The 21,462-nt window shown below is 40.9% G+C and overlaps 1 protein-coding gene across 6 annotated transcripts in view; it reads left to right on the forward strand.

Annotated features, from left to right (window-relative positions):
- The window catches only part of NCOA6 (nuclear receptor coactivator 6), a 99,797-nt gene extending 78,720 nt beyond the window's left edge, over positions 1-21,077 (forward strand). For 5 of the 6 annotated variants that reach the window (XM_045528762.1, XM_045528765.1, XM_045528763.1 and 2 more), the window contains 4 exons: positions 3,116-3,184; positions 6,363-6,399; positions 10,550-10,698; positions 20,509-21,077. In XM_045528762.1, the coding sequence (XP_045384718.1) occupies positions 3,116-3,184; positions 6,363-6,399; positions 10,550-10,698; positions 20,509-20,552 (299 nt within the window). In that variant the 3' untranslated portion in view covers positions 20,553-21,077. The remainder of the gene's footprint in view (positions 1-3,115; positions 3,185-6,362; positions 6,400-10,549; positions 10,699-20,508) is intronic. The other variant, XM_045528764.1, reaches the window with a different exon arrangement.
- The last annotated feature ends 385 nt before the right edge of the window (positions 21,078-21,462 follow it).

The following is a 21,462-nucleotide window of genomic DNA, read 5'->3' on the forward strand; positions in this document are numbered from 1 at the left end:
ATTCTCCTTGCCATGATGAAGACTTGCTTTTCAGGCCAGGTGCGGTGGCTCACGCCTGTAATCCTAGCACTCTGGGAGGCCGAGGCGGGTGGATTGCTCGAGGTCAGGAGTTCAAGACCACCCTGAGCGAGACCCCGTCTCTACTAAAAATAGAAATAAATTATCCGGCCAACTAAAAATATATATAGAAAAAATTAGCCGGGGATGATGGCGCATGCCTGTAGTCCCAGCTACTCGGGAGGCTGAGGCAGTAGGATCGCTTAAGCCCAGGAGTTTGAGGTTGCTGTGAGCTAGGCTGACACCATGGCACTCACTCTAGCCTGGGCAACAAAGTGAGACTCTGTCTCAAAAAAAAAAAAAAGACTTGCTTTTCACTGTTTCGAGCAGGGTTCTCATAGCCCCATCTCATATAAATGAAAGGTACTCTATCTCAGGGACCATTCCCTTTTTGTCTGGGCTACTCCAGAGGAGAGCTTTCCAGAAAACTAAGGTTCCTGATAATAGACATAGGAGGAATAAAGTGGTTAAGAGTCAGATAGGCTTGGGTCAGTATCACAGCACCAACATTTACTGGCTGTTTGAGCTTTGTCAAGTTACTTGACCACTCCAAACTTCAGTTTCCTCCTTTATAATAGTGGAACAATAGTAGTTGTAAGAATTCAACAAGATAATGCATATAACATGATTAGCACAGGGCCTGGAATATAATAATTGTTCAATAAATCATAAAATTATTATTACCAGTTTCTTTTTGATGCAATCTCTTTCTGAATTGGTCTATTCCATTCATGTATATCTAGTTCAGGCTATTTCTTATGTACTGTCAAGGTAGGTTAATGATGGAAGTACAGGTGTCCTTATACCTCCTCTCCTTCCCTTCTCCTCTCCCACATGTTCCTCCTCCAGTGAGCCATAGGTGGTACAGAAGCTCTGTTTCCCCAGAGTGAAATCAGTCACACACTGCTAGAGCTGGGAAGGACCTTTGTGATATCCTAGGCCAGCTAATATGTGCCTATCTTATTTATGCAGCTAAAATGCTTCGAGTGCCTGCCACTGAGTGGTAAGCACCCAGGAGCTGGGGCAGAAAGAACACAAACTTCAGGGTAAGATCAGAGTTCCACTGGTTACCAGTTGCAGTTGGATAACTTCCTTAACCTTCTGCTAAGCCATGTACTTCACCTGTAAAATGGAGATTGTAATTCTTACCTCCCAGAATTTGTAGCAGGATTCAAGGAGAGGACTTAACGTCAAGTGGCCAAGACGCTGCCTCACACAGAGGAAGAGTTCCCCTTCTCCTCTCTGACTCTTCACCTCACTGTTAGAGATGGAGGGAGGGATAAAGGCCTTCAAGGAGTTTGCTGCCCCTACAGGAGACAAAGATTTCACAGAGCGAGTAATTCTGTGTTTCTGGTTCTAGTTCTGTTAATGTTGTAGGTGAGCCCTAAGAATTAAAAAGAAACCTAGTGTGAATTAAATATATTGTTCACTATTAAATATTTCCATTTCTACTTCCTTTCAGCAAACTTTTCCTTCTGGTACCAAGAGAAAAATGAAGTGATTAGAAATTATTTTTATCTGGATTATATACTAGAGACATATGTGAGCCTTGGGAGATGAACCAGCAGCTGGGAAGAGTTCCCAATTTTAGTTAAGGACACCTGTTTTGCTTGTAGTGATTGTTTCTATTCTTTTTTAAGGGGCTTCTGTGCTTTTACCTTGAAAATGTGAGAAACAAATTCTGAAGTTAGAAGATATACTTTTATCAAATAAGCATCCAAAATAAATTCCTAAACACGAATATATTATTGACTGTTTTACTAAGCAGGAAGAGAAATCTGTAAAATTCATAGTTTCTACAAAAAGGTAAAACTTGTTGCAGAGTTTATCTAGAATTTTAGACTGAAGTGTCAAGATGCGAGGATATACCCTTAAGTGACTGTGGCATATCTGTGCCTTTACTCCCAACCATATCATCCAGGAAGGTTCTGTTCTAGAGTACATTGTGTATTCTGCTCCATTCCTCAAGGGCCTAAATTCTCTGTGTCCTTTGATGTTTCTCCTTTTAATGTGCTTTCAGATTTCTCAACCTAGAGTTGATCTCTCTTGCTTTGGACTTTTGTAGCAGTTTATACTGTGTGTCTCCTTCATGTGGCATCGCAGTGCACTCCAGTGTACCACATGCATATATCTTACCTTTAATACTAAAATGAGTTCCTGATGTGCAAGAAGGATATAATTTGGCCTCTAAGGGTACCTGACACAGTGGCTTGCCCCTAGTAAGTCTTTGTAACTGTTTGTTAGATAAATAAATATCCAATTGATTTATTAAGTATGAATTGAATACTTGCTTTATGCCCATGATTCCTGCTAGGTGCTGTAGAAAAGTACAAAATTTGGGAGGCTGAGGCAGGGGATCATTGAGACCAGGAGTTCAACACCAGCCTGGGCAACATAGTGAGACCTCGTCTCTACAAAAAATAAAAAAAGTAGCTGGGTGTGGTGGTGAGTGCCTGTAGTCCTAACTGCTCGGGAGGCTGAAGTGAATCACTTGAGCCCAGGAATTTAAGGCTATAGTGAGCTATGATCGTGCCACTGCACTCTAGCCTGGGTTACAGAACGTGACCCTGTCTCTAAAAAAAAAATTTCTTAAAAGTATAAAATTGTATGATTATTTCAACTCTAAAGGAGCATAGTCTTTAGAGGGTGAGACAGAATTTTTAAAATGCTAAAATGAATAGTATAATTGTCCCTCTAAAAGTGGTTTAGGTTGCCTACTAAGATATACTTTTGGGTTTTTTAGAGTGATGTTAGAACCTAACCCGAAGAAGCAAAAAATATGGGTGCTACTGTTCTCGTGGCCATCTCCTTCCCTGATCTTTATACACACAAAAAGGAAAAACACATACTCCTAAGTAGTAGTCTTTGTTACTGAGTGTTATGGCAGTTAATTTTTTAAGTAAGTTTTAAAATGTCCTTCTAATTTCAAGGCCAACTTTAAGTACTGCTCTCTAGGAATGTGTTGTTTCAGCAGTTACTTAGCCCTTGATTCAGTTAATGCTTTGTGTCTTGTTTAGAAAACAAAGTGAAAGGCCTGTAATTTTTTTTCTTGCCTTAGCCCCTTCACAGAATTTAGTCCCCAAGGAAACTCCAGCCACAGCACTGCAGGGGTCTGGTGCCAGACCAGGTAAGGCGCACTTTGGAACCGTATCTTGGAGTGGGTTGGGTTACACGTGAGGGAGCTACTGCTGTCCTGAACATCACGTTCTCATGCCAGGAAGTGGCTGGAACTATCTTATCTATCTGTTTCAGAGCAGACTTCGGTTGAATGGTAAAGCTTCTGCAGCACTACTTGAAGTTATTTTCCCCTGACCAGCTTGCTCTCTTTCTTACGCACGTATCGTGTCAGCCAGGGAACTCAAGAAGGGCATCTTGGTGCCCACTCAGCCATGGGTTTCCATTGCAGAGTTTGCCCTGTTCCATGACCCTGGCACCCATGGTTGGCAGCTGACTAGCTGGCATATGGTGACTTACTGGGGTGACAAGCATTAATGCACTAATAGTGTTACCATGACAGGAGTGAAGTCTTGTTCAGAGAACCTCTGCCATGGTGAGGTAGCCATTCCTCCAGGGAGGCAGAGTCATTTCAGTCATCTCTGGATGGCATTAAGTTTCGCTCCATGACCAGCATTGTAAATAGCACTAGGCATGGTGTTTCTAGAAGTTGGAGTCTGTGGTAATCTGACAACTAACTGCTGTAGGTTGCAGGGTCAGCTCTGAATGCATGGGGATCTTGATGGCAGTAACAACACTTGTTCTGCCTTCATAGATTAGACTGCCGAGGAACATAAATATCATAGATCTGTTACAATTTAGTCTTGTCTGGCTCTTTGTCACTGTAGGTCATTGAGGGGTACAAAAAAAAGAAGTATGACTGGTTCCCACAAGGAGGTGAGAATCTCATTGAAAGTACAATTCACATGCTTGCCCAAATTATTAAGAAAAAAACCAACAGTACAACTGTGTTTAATTTTGTGAGTCTAAGCCAGTAAAAGTAAGGTATAACTTGTGATGATTTTACAACCTGCTTTCAGGGTGCTGTATCCTATATGATGGATAGGACTTTATACTGTACACTCTTTGGATAAAATCAGTCCTCTGAAAAGCAAGTATGAGCAAAAACCATTTCAGCCACCCAGATTCCTTCCTTGCTACAAACTGCCCACTTGGGCCAGGTGCAGTGGCTCACGCCTGTAATCCTAGCACTCTGGGAGGCCGAGGCGGGAGGATCGCTCGAGGTCAGGAGTTCGAGACCAGCCTGAACAAGAGCAAGACCCCATCTCTACTAAAAATAGAAAGAAATGATCTGGACAGCTAAAAATATATAGAAAAAAAAATTAGCCGGGTATGGTGGCGCATGCCTGTAGTCCCAGCTACTTGGGAGGCTGAGGCAGAAGGATCGCTTGAACCCAGGAGTTTGAGGTTGCTGTGAGCTAGGCTGATGCCACGGCACTCTAGTCCAGGCAACAGAGGGAGACTCTGTCTAAAAAAAAAAAAACAAAAAACCGCCCACTTGATACCGGACATTGTGCTGGACATTTGGGAAGGGTTGGAATGGAACAAATTAGAGAAGGGGTCAGACAGTAAAACTCATTTTTGATGAGAAAAGGAGCAACTAGAAAGCGGAAGGGAATTCCATTTCCTGCCCCAACTCTTTACTGTAGAAAATGGGCTTTACCATATCATTTTTTTCCCCCTTCTCAGACTAATTGGCTAGAGAATACTGTTCTTTTTAAAAGTTTGCCTTTAAAAAACGAAAAAAGTTTGGCTTAAATGAGTCTCCTTACAAATATTCCCAGAGCCACTGATTGCCTTCATCAGATCCTTTTGATCTCCACTTGTATGCATTAGCAGCAATAGTGTTAAATTCTCAAAATCATCAAATTTTGTCTTTTTTCAAAAGAGCAAACTAATCAAGGTTAGTACCTCTTGATTTGAGCCATTTTCAAGTACATACTACCTGAATTTGTATGCTCCAGCCAAGCCAGCAAGGTAGCAGAGACTCAGTGATTTGGTATCCATTTCTTGTGGAGGGATTTCCAGGTTTTGTGGGTTAGATAAGGGAGCTAACCAGTAAATGAGAAGCAAGGATTCCCTTCTGCCGTCATCTTGCATTGAAGGTAGAGTGGTCAGCCTCTTCACATGGAAGGCTGCATCAACATGATCATCATAGCAATAATAATAATAGCTAATATTGAGTTATTACTAAGTACCAGGTACTATAGTAAAAATTTTATATGCATTATTTCATTTAATCTTCTTAACTTTGAAGTGGGTAAAGTGGCTATTCCCATTTGTTTCAGATGAGGCATTGAGCACAGAACAGTCAAGTAATTTTCCCAAGGTCACATGGCTAATGAGCAATGAAGTCAAAATTTGGACATAGGCACTCTGACTTCATTACCTTCAAGGTTACCATGTAATCAGTAGAGTAGGTTAGACTTGTATGCTGAGTATGAGAGGCTGAATTCCCTAAATAGGGGACAGGTGCAGGGCTGTGGAAGGCCAGAGGCAGGAGAGATCCCTGTTATCTGGTTTATCAGGGATGGGCTTTTGGAAAACATGGACCCACCTAAAGGCATATAATTGAGGAAACAGATATTTTGCTGCTGGTACTGAGAAAGAAGTGCCTGTTAAACCCAGCGGATACTCACTGATGCAAAACCCTAGCAGGCAAATTACAGAGAATTTCCTTTCTTGGAGGGCATTGCTGGAAGATTGAGAAAGAGAGAAACACAATGAGGTCTAAAGGCAATATCTGAAAGCAGAGCGTTATGCCCTCTAAAACTCAGGAAGTCCTTTGTGGCAGAATGCACCCTTAATAGATGTTCAAGACATATTTGTCTTTTGTTCTTGTTGTTGTTTTTTTCCCATCCTCAGTTCTCCTAAGGACAAGTAAAGCCATATTTGAAGATTGCTGTCTTTTTTTTTAAAAAGTGCCAAGAGGGTGGAGATATTTTAAGAATGAAAACAATCTCTTCTATGTGAGAAGAAGAGGCTTATTTTACTAACCTAGCTGTAGCTGGGTGAAATATAAACCAGGCAGTGTGAATTTAGTTCTATTGATCCAAATAGGATTATTTGCCAGTGTGGAGTAGAATAAAAATAGACCAAGTAAGTGTCTTATGTCCCAGACAAATCAAGTTGTGTCTGTGCCAACTTTGTCTCCATACCATGTAGGGTGAGAATCCTGCTGGGCAAAGAGACTCGTTAGCCCAAATAGGGCATTCAGAATTCTTGTGGACACCTAGCTTCTCCCTGTGGCAGTTTCCACATCTCATTTCTGTCCTTTGTATTTTTTATAGAACTCGAGGCAAATGCTGCCATAGTCTCTGGACAAAGGTAAGATGATCATTTCTGCAGACTTAGCATGAACACAGCATAAGCCTCTTTGAAAAGTATCAGCTTTCTCAGTCCTGTCCTTTTTCTCCGCTCTTGCACCATTCTGTTTTTATTGCTATCATGGAGAGCTGTCATGAGTCCTAATCCTTCAGAGGTAACATTTCTCTTAACAAAACTTGGTGGCCAAGTTTCTACCTTTTATGGTTGTTTTGAAAACTGAATGAGATAACATGCTCAGAACTCAGCATCATAAGGAAATTGTAAATATTCAATATATGGGAGCTGTTGTTATCATTGACATTAATAATAGTCCATGCGACTTCCTTCTAAACTATAGCAGTTTGATCCTCAAGACAAAAAAGAGAGAAAGCCATACTTTTTTCTGTTGTACTGTGCTGCCCCACATAACCTAACAAAATTAAATACTTCTGTGGCTTCATCATCATTAGCTCCATGGAGAGGAATATTAGCATTTCCCAAAAGTCATCGCTTTTTTATTGTAGGAATGTACTATATAACATTTTAAAGAATTTCTCACTTTCGTATAGCAACTTACTTTGTAAAACACCTTCACAATATTTTTCTCATTTAATTTTCATGTAAATCCTGTGAGGAGGTAATAATAGCCAACATTTATTTGAATGCTATTCCATGCCATGCATTGGGCTACAAGCTCCCTAGAAGTATTATCTCAATTTTCACAGTATCTGAGCTGGGCCCATTGGTGCATGCCTGTAGTCCCAGCTACGTGGGAGGCTGAGGCGAGAGGATTGCTTGAGCCCAGGAGTTCAAGGCTATAATGCTGTATGATCACACCTATGAATAGCTACTGCACTCCAGCCTGGACAACATAGCAAGACCCCATCTAAAAAAAAGGTTAATTTTCACAGTATTAGGAAAGTAAATTCTGTTTTACAGATGAGGGATCTAAAGCACAGAGAGGTTAATAACTAAATTGCCTAGAGTCACAGATTTAGTAAATGGTGAAGCTAAGATTCAAACTCAGACCTTCTGACTTCAGAGCCCTCACGTTTAACCTATGTATTACAGCAGACAAGACGCGGATTTATAGATCAAGAGTCTGGAGCATAGAGAGAACTAAATACAGCCAATAAATGCACAACAAAGACTTGATTCTTGTTCATCTGATTCTAAATTTATTGCTTCTCCTATTATGTTATACCACTCTGCCAGTCTGGGTTTATTTGGATTGGGCTCATATTTGAATTAATTTCCATGTCTCAAGCATATACTAACTATTTGTCTAGAGAAATCAGCTAATCAGACCGAAAAATACCTTGTGGTTATTTGTTTCCAGAGCTGCCTCAGCATTGAGGTGTTTTTATAAACACCAGGACAGTATTGCTGTGGCTTTTGTTTTACCAGGAGAAAGAGGCACCTCCATTAGGAATCTTACTTTCCTCAGAATCTTTGACCATTTTCTGGGTTCCAGCCAGAAAGCCATGCTCACCACCTCTAAAAGGAGGTGTAAATCCCTCTGTTTTGTAATTCCACCCTGGCTCCAGCCTCACCTTTCCTTGACTTGCCTTGGCTTGTGGTTGGGTGTGGGGCAGCGGCAGCTGTTATACATAAGCTAAGGTAGACTCATCAATCAACACTTACGTGCACATATGGAAATAACATTCATCAGAAATCAAGCAGGTGGGGGGGCGGGACAAAAAAAAAAAGAAAAAGAAATCAAGCAGATGGGGGGGATGAGTAAATTCACACCTAACAGGTACAATGCACACTATCTGGGTCATGGACACACTTATAACTTTGACTCAAAGGTACAAAAGCAATTTGTGTAACCAAAATATTTGTACTCCCATAATATTCTGAAATTAAAAAAAAAACAATAAACAGGAAATTGCCTATGATGTCCAAAAAAAAAAAAGCTAAGGTAGTGAACACTATGGCCCAGTTCCCAGCCATAGTGCTGCTAGCAGAGGGTCCTTGTGGCAGGATTGAACAGTGGAAGGGTATGGATAGTTGATAATCAGGCCATGGTTCATGTCCTTAAGGAGCTCACAATCTAGTGGAAGGCATAAGACATTAAAATAGAACATGCCGTACAGTCCAATGGGTGCTCTAGAATGCCAGATATAGACTGTGAACCCAAGAGACAGAAGAGACAACTGTACTTGGGGAGTGAGGTCATGGAAGACTTTCCAGAGAGGTAGCCCTTTGACGAGTTTTGTTTTGTCACATTATTTTTATTTCAGTTCCATGCCCTACAAGCAAATTTAATTTTCTAATTTCTAAATTTAAATTTTCTAAAAAAATTTGTAATGATTTTGACATGTTTTTTTTGAACCATGAAAGTAGTAAAACGTTTATTAAAGAAAACTTGAATTCAGATCATAGAATTACAAACAAGAAAATAACTTACCAGTAAATCAGTATTCCTACAACTCAACAGTGTTCACTGTTTATATTTTAGTTCATCTTCTTCTAGTCTTCTTAACAGAATATGTATACAGATAGAGAAATTATGTGAGATTTATGTGTATTTATCTCAGACCTATTCATATGTAGTTACATATATACTCAATATATATTATAATGAAAATGGGATTGTATTATTCATAATGTTGGTAGTTTTTTCCCACTTAATGTATCATGACTAATTTTGTCATTAAATAATCTTTCACAGCATGATTTTTTAATGACAACATATGGATGCACCATGATTTAGTCAACTAATCTCTTAGTAGGCTCTTAGGTCTTCTATTTTCACTAATATAAATAAAATGTTTTAAAGTCTTTATGTGTAATTTGAGCTCTGTAAAAAGATTTGTTTCCTTAGGCACCTAGAAATGGAATTCCTGAGTCAGAGGATTACAACAGGGTTTTTCAACCTCAACATTATTGACATTTTGGACCAAATAATTCTTTGTTGTGTGGGGCTATCTTATGTATCATAGGGTGTTTATTTTAGCAACATCCCAGACCTGTATCCAAAAGATGCCAGTAGAACATTCCTCCTGACATGTCATGACAATCAAAAATGTTTCCAGATGTTGCTAAATGTCGCCTAAGAGGAAAAATTTACCCCTTTTGAGAATCATTGGGTTACACAATTTATACTCCATTAGGAGAGTACAAAAATGTTTTTTGTCCCTGTATCCTCAATAATACTGAGTAGTAGAGTATGAATATTTGCATAATAAAGGAGCTGGGGTGGGAGCAATCAATATACCTAGCAGTGTATTATGAATCTATTCCCATAATATGACTTGTAATATGCTGTTATCCGACTGTACCAGGCTCATAGTAAATGCCAATATGTTAGTAATTTCCTAGGTTTAGATAATATTTTGAGTTAATAGCAATTTTCAAACATCTTATTAAAGACCTTTTTCATGACTAAAAAAATTACACAATCCAGAATCTTTTAATTTTTGAAAGGGAGTATCTTTTAATTTTTTCTTTTTTATAAACATCTCACTGGCCGGGTGCGGTGGCTCACGCCTGTAATCCTAGCACTCTGGGAAGCCCAAGCAGGTGGATCGCTCGAGGTCAGGAGTTTGAGACCAGCCTGAGCAAGAGCGAGACCCCGTCTCTACTAAAAATAGAAAGAAATTATCTGGCCAACTAAAAATATATATAGAAAAAAAAATTAGCTGGGCATGGTGGCGCATGCCTGTAGTCCTAGCTACTCAGGAGGCTGAGGCAGGAGGATTGCTTAAGCCCAGGAGTTTCAGGTTGCTGTGAGCTAGGCTGACGCCATGGCACTCTAGCCTGGGCAACAGAGCGAGACTCTGTCTCAAAAAAAAAAACAAAAAAACCATCTCACTGGTAGACAACCTTTTAATTTTTGAAGGGGAATGTTATAGGAAAATGAATGAGGAAGTTTGGGGGGAGTTATTCTAAGTGCTTTATGCCTTTTACCTGTTTTTCAACAATTATACCAGAATTTTGCTTTAGTATTTTATTTTTAATAATGTAACAAGCTAGATTCACTTTTAAATTCTCAGTAATATAGAAGGTAGTAGTGCTTATTGTCCCCGGGTGGACTATTTTCTCTCCAGAATGACTGTGTAGCTCTTAATCTCCTACCTTATGAATGAAACTATCTGAAGAGCCCCTTTTTGTGTGACTTGATTCCCTCACATCCTTGGAAACTTTCTGCTTCCCTTTGTCCCAGCAGTGAGCCCAAAGAGGTAGTTGAAAAGTCCAAAACCCCAAGCCGAAGAAACTCCCGAACTGAAGAGCCAACTGTGGCTTCTGAAAGTGTGGAAAATGGACATCGTAAACGATCCTCTCGACCTGCTTCAGCCTCCAGCTCTACTAAAGGTTAGCAGTGGGATGTGGGTGCTATTCGTGGGTCAAATAGAGGAAAAGAGTCCTTATCACAGCAGCAGAGGACTTTGTCCTTCATCTTTCCTTCTGTTCCTTAAATTTGTCAAGTGTCTTTGACTTCTGCTACTTGTTTGGTCCTTCCTTCATTTGTTACTTCATTTAACTGTATGTTTTCTGTGTGTATACACAAGAGCAACAAGCACTGCTGGAAAAAAACTTATCCAGGCAGACTGATTCCACTTTAAATTCACCATCACCCACTTCAGATAGGTCCTAAATATGGCCCAGCCATCTTTCTCTGTTTCTGTGGTGAGTTCTCTTTCCTATTCTGTACTCTTTTTCAAACCTCTGACCCCTACTTTCTCCCCTCCCTCTCAGTAGAGACCCTCAACTCTTCCCAGAGAAAACAGAACTCCCTCAACTTCCCACTACCAAGACATAAATCTACCAGTGTCCTCTTTTGCTCCTGCTATATAGGGCAGCTGCCCCTCTTCACATCTGAGGCCAGTTCCTCCACCTGTGCCTTTGATCCCATCTTCTCTGATCTTCTGAAGAAATTTACACTATCAATTTTGTCTCCTCTGGTGACTACTGTCCCCTTTTTGAAATAACTTTTCTCTTGTCTTCTGTGACCGAGAACTCTCAGTTGTTTTCTGCTTCTTCTCTGGGAGCTCCTTCTCAGTCTCCATTCCCAGCCATTAGATGGTGACCTTTCTCAAACTTTGATACTGAGTCACCTTTTGTCTTCACCTTGTATTTTCTCCCTAATTGATCTCATTCATGCTCCCCTTCTTTAGTTACAGCCTTTCACAGATGACTCATAAATTTGTATTTCAAACACAGACCTCTAGAGGTCTTAGACAACTACATGCATATCCTCAGATTCAATATGTCTGAAACCAGACTTGTGATTTTCACCCCAACATGAGGTCCTCTGCCATTGTTCCTCATTTCAGTGAATGGCACTACCATCTCTCTGTTAGGTGTCTCCTTGAGACCTCTCTCCCTCACATCAAATTCATCACAGAAAGCTGCCAGTTTTATCTCAGGTGCCCCTTTCAATCTGTACTTCTACCCATTAGCTTAAAACCCTTCAGTGATTTACCATTGAAGTCCAAAAGCTTCAACATAGCCCACAAGGTCCTGTGTGGTCTGGCCCCTGTCATCTCCCAACCTCATCTCACCTTTTTCAGCAACTAGGACATGCTGTCTTCATTCCTCTCATCACAAGGCCTGTGCATATGTCAACTATTACAGGGAGTGCTCGTCCCTCCTGCCACTTCACTGCTCCTCCTTAACTTCCCCTTCTTCCTACTTAGCTCAGTTGTCACAGTGATGAAGAATCATAGCAGCAGGTTCTTCTTTATAACGCCACAGCTGTAACTTTATGCCTATTTGTGGGATAGGTAATTAATATATATACTCTATTAGGGCAGATGATCGTGTCTGGTTTTGCTCACCACTGTATCCCTGGTGCCTAGTATGGTGCCTAATACAGAGAGGTATCAATCAGTAATTATTAAATGAATAACCAGCTATCAAATATGTATTAAGTATTTACTACATGCCACACTCTGAGGATATAATCGTGAAAAGACAGAGTCTCTTTCTTCACCACATTGAAAGACAGACTCAGCTGGGTGCAGTGGCTGATGCCTGTAATCCCAGAACTTCCCAAGGAGGAAGGATCTCTTGAGGCCAGGAGTTGAAGACCAGCCTGGGCAACATAGCAAGACCCCATCTCTACAAAATTAGCTGGGTGTGGTGGCGCATTAGTTACTTGGGAGGCTGAGGTGGAAGGATTGCTTGAGCTCAGGAGTTCAAGGCTACAGTGAGCTATGTTTGCACCACTATACTCCAGCACACAGAGGGAGACCCTGTCTGTAAAAATAGAGGGGAGAGAGAGAGAAACTCTAATACAGTGTGCTAAATGTTAAATGCTATGATAACAAAATTGCATGGTACTATATACCATGTATGCCTTGCTCCTTTACCAGGTTACAGAATGATTTCTGGAAAAAAAAAGATATTTAAGCTGAGACCTGAAGAATGAGGAGGGATTAACCAGGCACTAGGGGTTGGTTGGCTGGAGTATTCTGGGCAAGATATAGCATATACAAAGGCCTAGATCTAAGAGAGGATATGATACCTCATCCTCTCAGGAAATGTCCCGAGCTTGAGTAGCTCAGTTTAGGCAAGAGCTAGGATCCTAACTGAGTACCTGATATCAGCAGGACTGCTAAGAAGTGGTCAAGTATCATTGGGATTTCAGCTTGAAGACCAGGGAATATCCTGGTACACCAACGTCAGACACTGACTTCAGGACTTGACTGTTGTTGGCAGGTCATGTTTCTAGGCAAGAGTGTCATGATGCCTCATGAGAGCCCTTGCGAGTAGGCCACAGGTCTACAGGTCATATACAGGTAAAAGAGAGAGGTGTCGAAAGTACTGCTACCTTACCTCAGCCTGCTGGAGAGTGAGGGGAGAAATTGTGAGTGGCAGCCTTCTTTCCTTTCCAGGCATACTGTATACCACAGGCAGGGCCACCTTAGGTATCCTCACTTTCGGTGCAGAAATGAAGCCAACAACTTTCTTTCCCCTCCCTGGGAATCATCTCCTAAATCTCCTAAGCAGAAACTTGTTTGGAAGGAAGCATGCCTTTCATTATATTGAAGTACTAAACGTAGAGCATAAAAGGGAAGACCCCTGGAGTTCTGTGGGAAAATCTGCTCCCCCTCAGTTCTGAATGTTCTTGGTAGCCCCTCACTTTCCCAGAGGATCATGGTCTTCTGGGCTGTAAAACATGGTGTGTAATTACCTTTAAAGCAAGATGGCCAGGCACGAGGGGCTCACTCCTATAATCCTAGCACTCTGGGGAGGCCTAGGCAGGAGGATCACTTGAGGTCAGGAGTTCAAGACCAGCCTAAGCAAGAGTGAAACCCTGTCTCTACTAAAAATAGAAAAAAAATTAGCCAGGCAACTAAAAATAGAAAAAATTAGCCAGGCAGGGTGGTACTTGCCAGTAGTCCCAGCTACTCAGGAGGCTGAGGCAGGAGGATTGCTTGAATCCAGGAGTTTGAGGTTGCTGTGAGCTAGGCTGACACCAAAGCACTCCAGCCCAGGCGACAGAGCATGAGACTCTGTCTCAGGGGGAAAAAAAAAAAAAGGCAGCAGGAAAAGGGTATTAGCCTTTAGAGATGTCACACACAAGAACCTTGACATGAGCCCAGAGCCTTGAGGTACTAAATGTGTCATTTATAGGGCACCAGAGTGAATCTAAGGAGCAGCTGGAACAATTAAGAACAGGTGCTCAAATTGGAGCCACTCCATAGATAACTGCTAGCCAAGAAAGATGGAAAGCTAGAACCCGTTTTAGAGGGAGTTTGGGGGTAGGAAATAGGCCTATATACTTAAACTGGACATTATCCCAAGGTGGTAATGGTCATGTTGGAGTGCCTGTCACATCCATGCTTTGACGGTTAGCAACTGGCTTAGAAAAGGCCATAATGGGCCGGGTGCAGTGGCTCACACCTGTAATCCTAGCACTCTGGGAGGCTGAGGCGGGAGGATTGCTAAAGGTTAGGAGTTCGAGGTGAGTCAGAGCAAGAGTGAAACCCTGTCTCTACTAAAAGAAAAAAATATAGAAATTAGCTGGACAACTAAAAATATGTAGAAAAAAATTAGCCGGGCATGGTGGCACATGGCTGTAGTCCCAGCTATAGGCTGATGCCACGGCACTCTAGCCCAGACAACAGTGAGACTCTTGTCTCAAAAAAAAAAAAAAAAAGAGGCCATAATGATTCTCAGGCTTTGTGATCTTGCATGGAGGATTGCCTAGAGGATGGCATAGCTCTGGCCAACCCCTGGAATCACAGTCATGTATGGATCTCCACATCAGCCTCAAGATCTCATCATTCTTTAACTGTCCCAGAATAAGTTACTACGTATGAGTAGAAAAACAGACTCAGTTTCTCCTCCTATACTCTTACAACATGCTTCTGACATGAGATGTGTGGTGGTTTTTCCCTACACATCAAGCAAGCAATTAGTTCTGCAGCAAACACCGGCTGGGTGTCCTCCAGTTCAGTTCTGACACTATCTACCTGGAGATAGCATCGGAGCCTGCAGGTTGCGGACTTAGCCCCACAAGACTGTACCCCACTTCCAATGCCAGTCTCAAGCCCCAGGTTGTTTTATGTGTGCTTCTCACCAACTGGCTAAAAGCCGGGGTTTCCATGATCCCCTCCTTGAGTTTGATTAATTTGCTAGAGTGGTTCACAGAACTAGGAAAATACATTTACCAATTTATTATAAAGGATTTTTTAAGGACACAAATGAACAGCCAAATGAAGAGATACATAGGGTGAAATATACAAGGGTCCCAAACACAGGAGCTGCCTATGGTAGAGTTGGGCTGCACTACTCTCCCAGCATGTGGATGTGGTTTTTTTGTTGTTTTTTTTTTTTTTTTTTTGAGACAGAGTCTCACTTTGTTGCCCGGGCTAGAGTGAGTGCCGTGGCATCAGCCTAGCTCACAGCAACCTCAAACTCCTGGGCTTAAGCGATCCTACTGCCTCAGCCTCCCGAGTAGCTGGGACTATGGGCATGCGCCACCATGCCCGACTAATTTTTTCTATATATATTTTTAGTTATCCAGATAAATTCTTTTTTATTTCTATTCTTAGTAGAGACAGGGTCTCGCTCAGGCTGGTCTCAAACTCCTGACCTCGAGCGAACCACCCACCTCGGCCTCCCAGAGGGCTAGGATTACAGGCGTGAGCCACCGGGCCCGGTCAGTGGATGTGTTCTTGTTCACCTTCCTAGAAGACCCCTGAACTCAAGTCCTTTTGGATTTTTATGGAGGATTCGTTGATAAAATCGTTGGCCACTGCTGATCAACTCAACTCAGAACTATTTCAGGAATCAAGGACAAACAACCAAATATTTTAATAAAAGATTGCTCTAGTCATTTAGGAAATTACAAGGGTTACAGGAGCTGTGAGCCAGAAACCCTAGAAGAAAACCAAAAAATATGTATCATAGTAATCATAGTTACCTTTTAAATCAGAAATGAGTCTGGGCACGGTGGCTCACGCCTATAATCCTAGCACTCTGGGAGGCTGAGGCAGGAGGATCGCTTGAGGTCCGGAGTTCAAGACCAGCCTGAGCAAGAGCAAGACCCCATCTCTACTAAAAAATAGAAAAAATTAGCTGGGCACAGTGGTGTGCACTGTAGTCCCAGCTATTCTGGAGGCTGTGGTAGGAGGATTGCTTGAACCTAGGAGTTGGAAGTTGCAGTGAGCTATGTTGTGCCACTGCACTCTAGCCAGGGCAACAGAGCAAGACTCTGTCTCGAAAAAAAAGAAAGAAAGAAATGAGTACTACAGCTCTTTTGGTTTTTAGGTGTTAAAGCTCTTAGATCCAACTTATAGAATAAATGTGCATATTATTTGGCCTGCTATATTATATCCAAAAATCTGAACTAAGTCATAAAATAATTTGCTGTGATTGCATTTGAACCCATACACAGAAAGTGGTCACAGAATATCAAGCTGGTTTCTAAAATTTATGAATCACAAACTTGGAGACATACATAGTGCTAGGTACCTGAAACATGAAGTGTCTTACTGCAAAATCAGTACTTTTTAAGGTTTTGAGAAAAAAGGGGCTTTTCCTTTCTGCATCTAAAAGATTTTAGTCATATATATGCAAACAAAATCAAAAACATTTTTTAATGAAAATCTTGAAAGCTGAGAAATATTATAAGCAGTTTATAATGAGAAGGGTTGGTACTTTTGTATTGTCAGGGAACCAGTGACATTAATCATGCTCCTGCTGTGAGAGCAGAGCCAGGGCCTGCTAGACTGTCAAATTGGAGCAGGTCGGGTGGATAATTTCTGGGCAAGTCCAGGAAGGCCCACGTGATTGTTTGGTCATCTCTGATCTATTGCTTTTTGTTTTGGGTTGACTGGGTTTTCTCTCCCACTTTTAATTACAAACACAAAAATTGGCTACCACAAATCAGTGAATAACTTTTTTAAATTGTATTTGATCAGGTGTGTTGTTTATAAACATGCTAATGAGTAGTTCTGCTTCCTGACACGGTGAATTCACCATTAACACAGAAATGGTTTTTCTAGTTTCTTTTGTCATTCTTTATTTACTCTTCTATTTATAATAGATTTTATATTTTCAACTAGGAAAAAAGATCAGTTGTTAAAAACATGAAGTTCAAAGCATAAGTTTGAAACCAGGGAAAATACATAAATATGAGGGAAGTTCATAGTAGCTTATAATCCTCAGCGGGTGTGGGTGTCCCTGGGGCACCCTAAGGTGTCTCTGACAGCACAGTAGGTGATATCTTTTCCCTCCCCACAGCCAGTGACTTGAGAAGCCACAATCTAAAAAAACACAGTGTATACAGATATACTTAATTAAAACAGAAGTGTTATTATTGTGGAAATTCAAATGAACATAAATTGATACATCTTATGGGAGAAAACTCTGAACATTAACTACCTGAAATTGTACTCTTGTAACATCCTTTAGAAACCAACCATGCAAATTTTGAAGGAAAATTTCCAGAATATTTTATAATTAATTAGAAGTCTTGGCTAGAAATAGTATAGTGAAAAGCAGAATGAAGTAAGCAAGGTCAAAGTCAATTTCTAAAACTCCTTGGACCATAGAGCCCACATACTACAGGATTGAACAGAACCTTATACTGTAGATTTGGCCAAATTTACTGAAGGTCAAAATGAGGCAACCAGGACAAAAAAAAAAAAATCCCTTCCTCACATTACAAATTTAAATGTTCCCCCATGACATATATGGACAATCACCTAAAAGTCTGTTATTGACCCAGTGCTTTATCATCTAGTTTGTTCTAAAACATGGATACAAATTATCTGACTGCACTACTAGACTCTGAAATATTAGTATATCTGCAAGGAGATACTAATTTTGTAAAATCCTTGATGATTAAAAAACTGAAGAAATTTTCAACAATATATGTGTTTTGTTTTTGTTTTTGCAGTATGGTGTCGATTGTGGGAGACTGACAGATAGGCCAGGGCCAGGCAGTCTTTAGGAGCAGTGTGCTGATCGAGCCTAGTGCACACCCTGATGGTATCATTGGCCACTACATCACTTCCTAGAATTCCTTACCTTAAAGTTTGCCTCTAGATTCTCTTATTGTATTCATTTTTTTTCTTTTTTTTTTTTTTCTTTGAGACAGAGTCTCACTCTGTTGCCCAGGCTAGAGTGCCATGGCGTCAGCCTAGCTCACAGCAACCTCAAACTCCTGGGCTCAAGCAATCCTCCTGCCTCAGCCTCCTGAGTAGCTGGGACTACAGGCATGCGCCACCATGCCCAGCTAATTTTTCTATATGTATTTTTAGCTGTCCATATAATTTCTTTCTATTTTTAGTAGATACAGGATCTCGCTCTTGCTCAGGCTGGTCTCGAACTCCTGAGCTCAAACAGTCTGCCTGCCTTGGCCTCCCAGAGTGCTAGGATTACAGGTGTGAGCCACCACACCCAGCCTCTTAATGTATTCAGTGGAGAGGTAAAGGTAGTAACATTTTGGAGGGAGTATAAAATGAACCACAAAAACAAAAACACTCATCTTTTCAGACATTTATAAAGACATGGAAAGTGACTTTGCTCTGTGTGACTAGATTTATCTAGAGAAGGTGATAAAGACTTCAAACTCAGTTTAAAACAGTTTTTTCCCCTCATGAAGTATAAAAATACACCCTTTACCACCACTCCTCCCTTCTCCCTAGTCTCCAAAAGATAACACTTTTTTTGCAGTTTCTAGCACAAATCGCTTGTTTACTCAGGGCCCCACTCATTGATTCATCCTCAGAGGCAGCTGGCCAGTTCATTGGGTGCTTTAGAGCAGTGACAGATGGAAACAAGCAAGGAAGGAGGGGGAGCCTGAGGCTCCTCACCCCTGCTCCCCACCTCTTTTCCCAGCCATACACGTGTTTCTCAGACACGCCACTTGATCCTTCAAATCACAACAAAGGGGAAGCTTCCAAAGTTGACCTAATTAATGGATAATTTTCTAAGAATGAACACTGTCAAGACAAAACCCTGCATATTTTTACTGCAAATGACAAATTTGCTACAGTGAAAATAAAGCTTGAGACTTGGCATAAAGAATTGATTATGAAGAGTTGTATGGCTGTGTGAGAATTAGTTCATTTACATGAATTAAAATAAAGAACGCCATAATCAATATCCCTTAGATTATCCATTAGATTAACTGTCCCCTGATTAGTAAAAGACAGTTAAGTAAATCAGAGAGACTGATTTTACCACACGGCACCAGCCTCATGACCTCCCACCAAGAAGATATACATACTGAAATTTCCACCAACAGAAGCCTGAAAATATTCCACAGGTCACCTCTTAGAAAGCCTCACTTCTTACAATTACTCTAGCTAACAGAGCAGTACAATTTTTGCTTTTTGCATCTACATGAGAGTCTGGGTTCTGAAAATATGAAAGAAAAGAAAGAAGAAAAATTGTTTAGAACACTGAACCTAATATGCAGCATCAGAAAATTCAGCCTAGTTTCCAGAAATGGATAAATCTGACTCATCTTTTGTATTAACGTATTAGATAGAAACATTTTTTCCTCCTTGATGAGAAGTAATTTTAAAACATTTTCGTATTAAAACCAAAATATCTGCCATGTAGCAGCACAAAATAAGGGTGGCCTTTTAAAGTGAATATGAGAAACCTACCTAACAGGTACAGTGAATGCTATTCGGGTGATGGGCACACTTACAGCCCTGACTCAAGCATTACAAAAGCTATCCATCTAACAAAAACATTTGTACATGGAAATTTAAAATTTCCATATTTGGAAATTAAAAAAAAATTTTTAAACAAGAAAGTAAAGTGAAATGATATTTTAGGCAGTGGCTCTACAATCTAAAACATTTGGAGAGCTTCAGACTATTCACTGTACTCTGCCATAGAAGAACTTTGTATGGAAAAGTTTTTGAGAAATATGGTTTAAATCTGGGATAAGATGAAGTTGCTTGATTTAAGACACTGATAGTACAAGAGAAATTAAAAGAATTCAAACACAGTCATTCCCCATTATGTCACTGTTATCCTGTGTATAATCACTCCCATCTCTTCCATGAATCCCTCAGGCTCACCTGGGCTCAGAGCAGGCTGTTGCTAGTTCTGAATTGCTTCCATGTCTGTATGTATCCACAGCCTTGATATAACTGGCTGGGCCACAGTAGACATTTGTTGACAAGGTCCATGGTCAAAGAATTCCTTACTGCAAAACAGTGGCTTGGCTCCAAAGGGGATCCAAAGACTGGTATTTTACATTCTCACACAATTTACTCACTCACTTGTGACATCATTCATTGATTTCTCAACAAAAGCACTGTCTATCCACACCTCACTGGGAGATGGGAACTGGTGAGGAAGATTGTGGGGTTAATTGTACAGCTAAAAAGGCTCTCCCCACCCTGCCACTTTCTCTAGCCAGGTGTGTGTGCGCGTGTGTGTGTGTGTGTGTGTGTGTGTGTGTGTGTGTGTGTTTCATCTCCCACCACCTGTATCACATTTTCCCAATTGCCAGGCCCTAACATGCAGGGCCCCACACTCTTGCCACATAAATCCTCAAGCAAAGCCAGTGACTCAAGTGCCCCTGACTGATTCAGGGTCTAGTGGGGCTCCACTCAGGTCAGCCGGTTGCTGTGGACTGCCTAGAGGGCACTACTGTAAAGAGCTGTCTCAGCTGAACATGTCCTTCCTTTCCCCCCACAGACATAACCGGTGCGGTGCAATCCAAGCGAAGAAAATCCAAGTAAACAAGCTGGATGGCGACTTGATACTTGTAAATGTGTGTGAATTTTACAAAGAGCAATTTTGAGCTGTGACTTTTTAAAATCCATTTCTCTACAGTTAGTCATTTTAATAATGTGGCCCTTTTCCTAGTCCCTGCAACCTGTTTCATAAAGTACAGTGGGGAAAGCAGGGTTGTTGAGCCCTTTGGTGTTGCAAGATGAAGTTCAAGGTTTCTAAAATGTTGTCATGTTTTGAGAGGAGCTATTGCCATTGTAAATGTTACTAGTTTTTACATTTCCTAAGCAGCCTAGAGTACAGGGTGAGCATTTTTAGATCTTCTAATGATGTATTGTGCTGTGGAAGTACTGTGTGTGAATAGCAGTAGTGGGGGCAAAAGCAATCTTCTCATTTGGAAATGTTGTAAATAATTTTATTATATAGTGTTTTGGATGTATTTGTTGTAGAAATGGACCAGTGAATAAAGAGAATCTAAGGGTTTGTACAATGTGAAATACTGAATGTGTTAAATAAATGTCATTGTCATAGAACATAAAGGTATGTTATTGGCAAGGGATTATTGGGTAAGCAAGCTCTTTCTTTGGACCATAAATGGTAGACCCGGGCTTCTTTGTAAATGAGACTCCCATCTTGTCCTCCACATCTGAGATGCCCACCTGGCAAGTTGAAGGAAATGCACATACTTGCTCACTCACCTCCCTCTTAGCTTTGAAAAAACTAGCCTGTTCAGCACTGCAACAGGTACTTTGACATATGTTGGTCAAATTTCTTTTGGTTGCAAATAACAGAAACAACTGAAAGAGGATCAAAAGCCACCCAGGATTTTCTAGGGACAGGAAGCTCTTGGCAACTCAGATAGTACTTTTTCATCAATGTGCCCAGATATTTCCCTTACCTGGCTCAATTCTTACTTCA

The sequence above is a fragment of the Lemur catta genome, chromosome 17 (genome assembly GCF_020740605.2).
Source record: "Lemur catta isolate mLemCat1 chromosome 17, mLemCat1.pri, whole genome shotgun sequence".
NCBI classification, from domain to species: Eukaryota; Metazoa; Chordata; class Mammalia; order Primates; family Lemuridae; genus Lemur; species Lemur catta.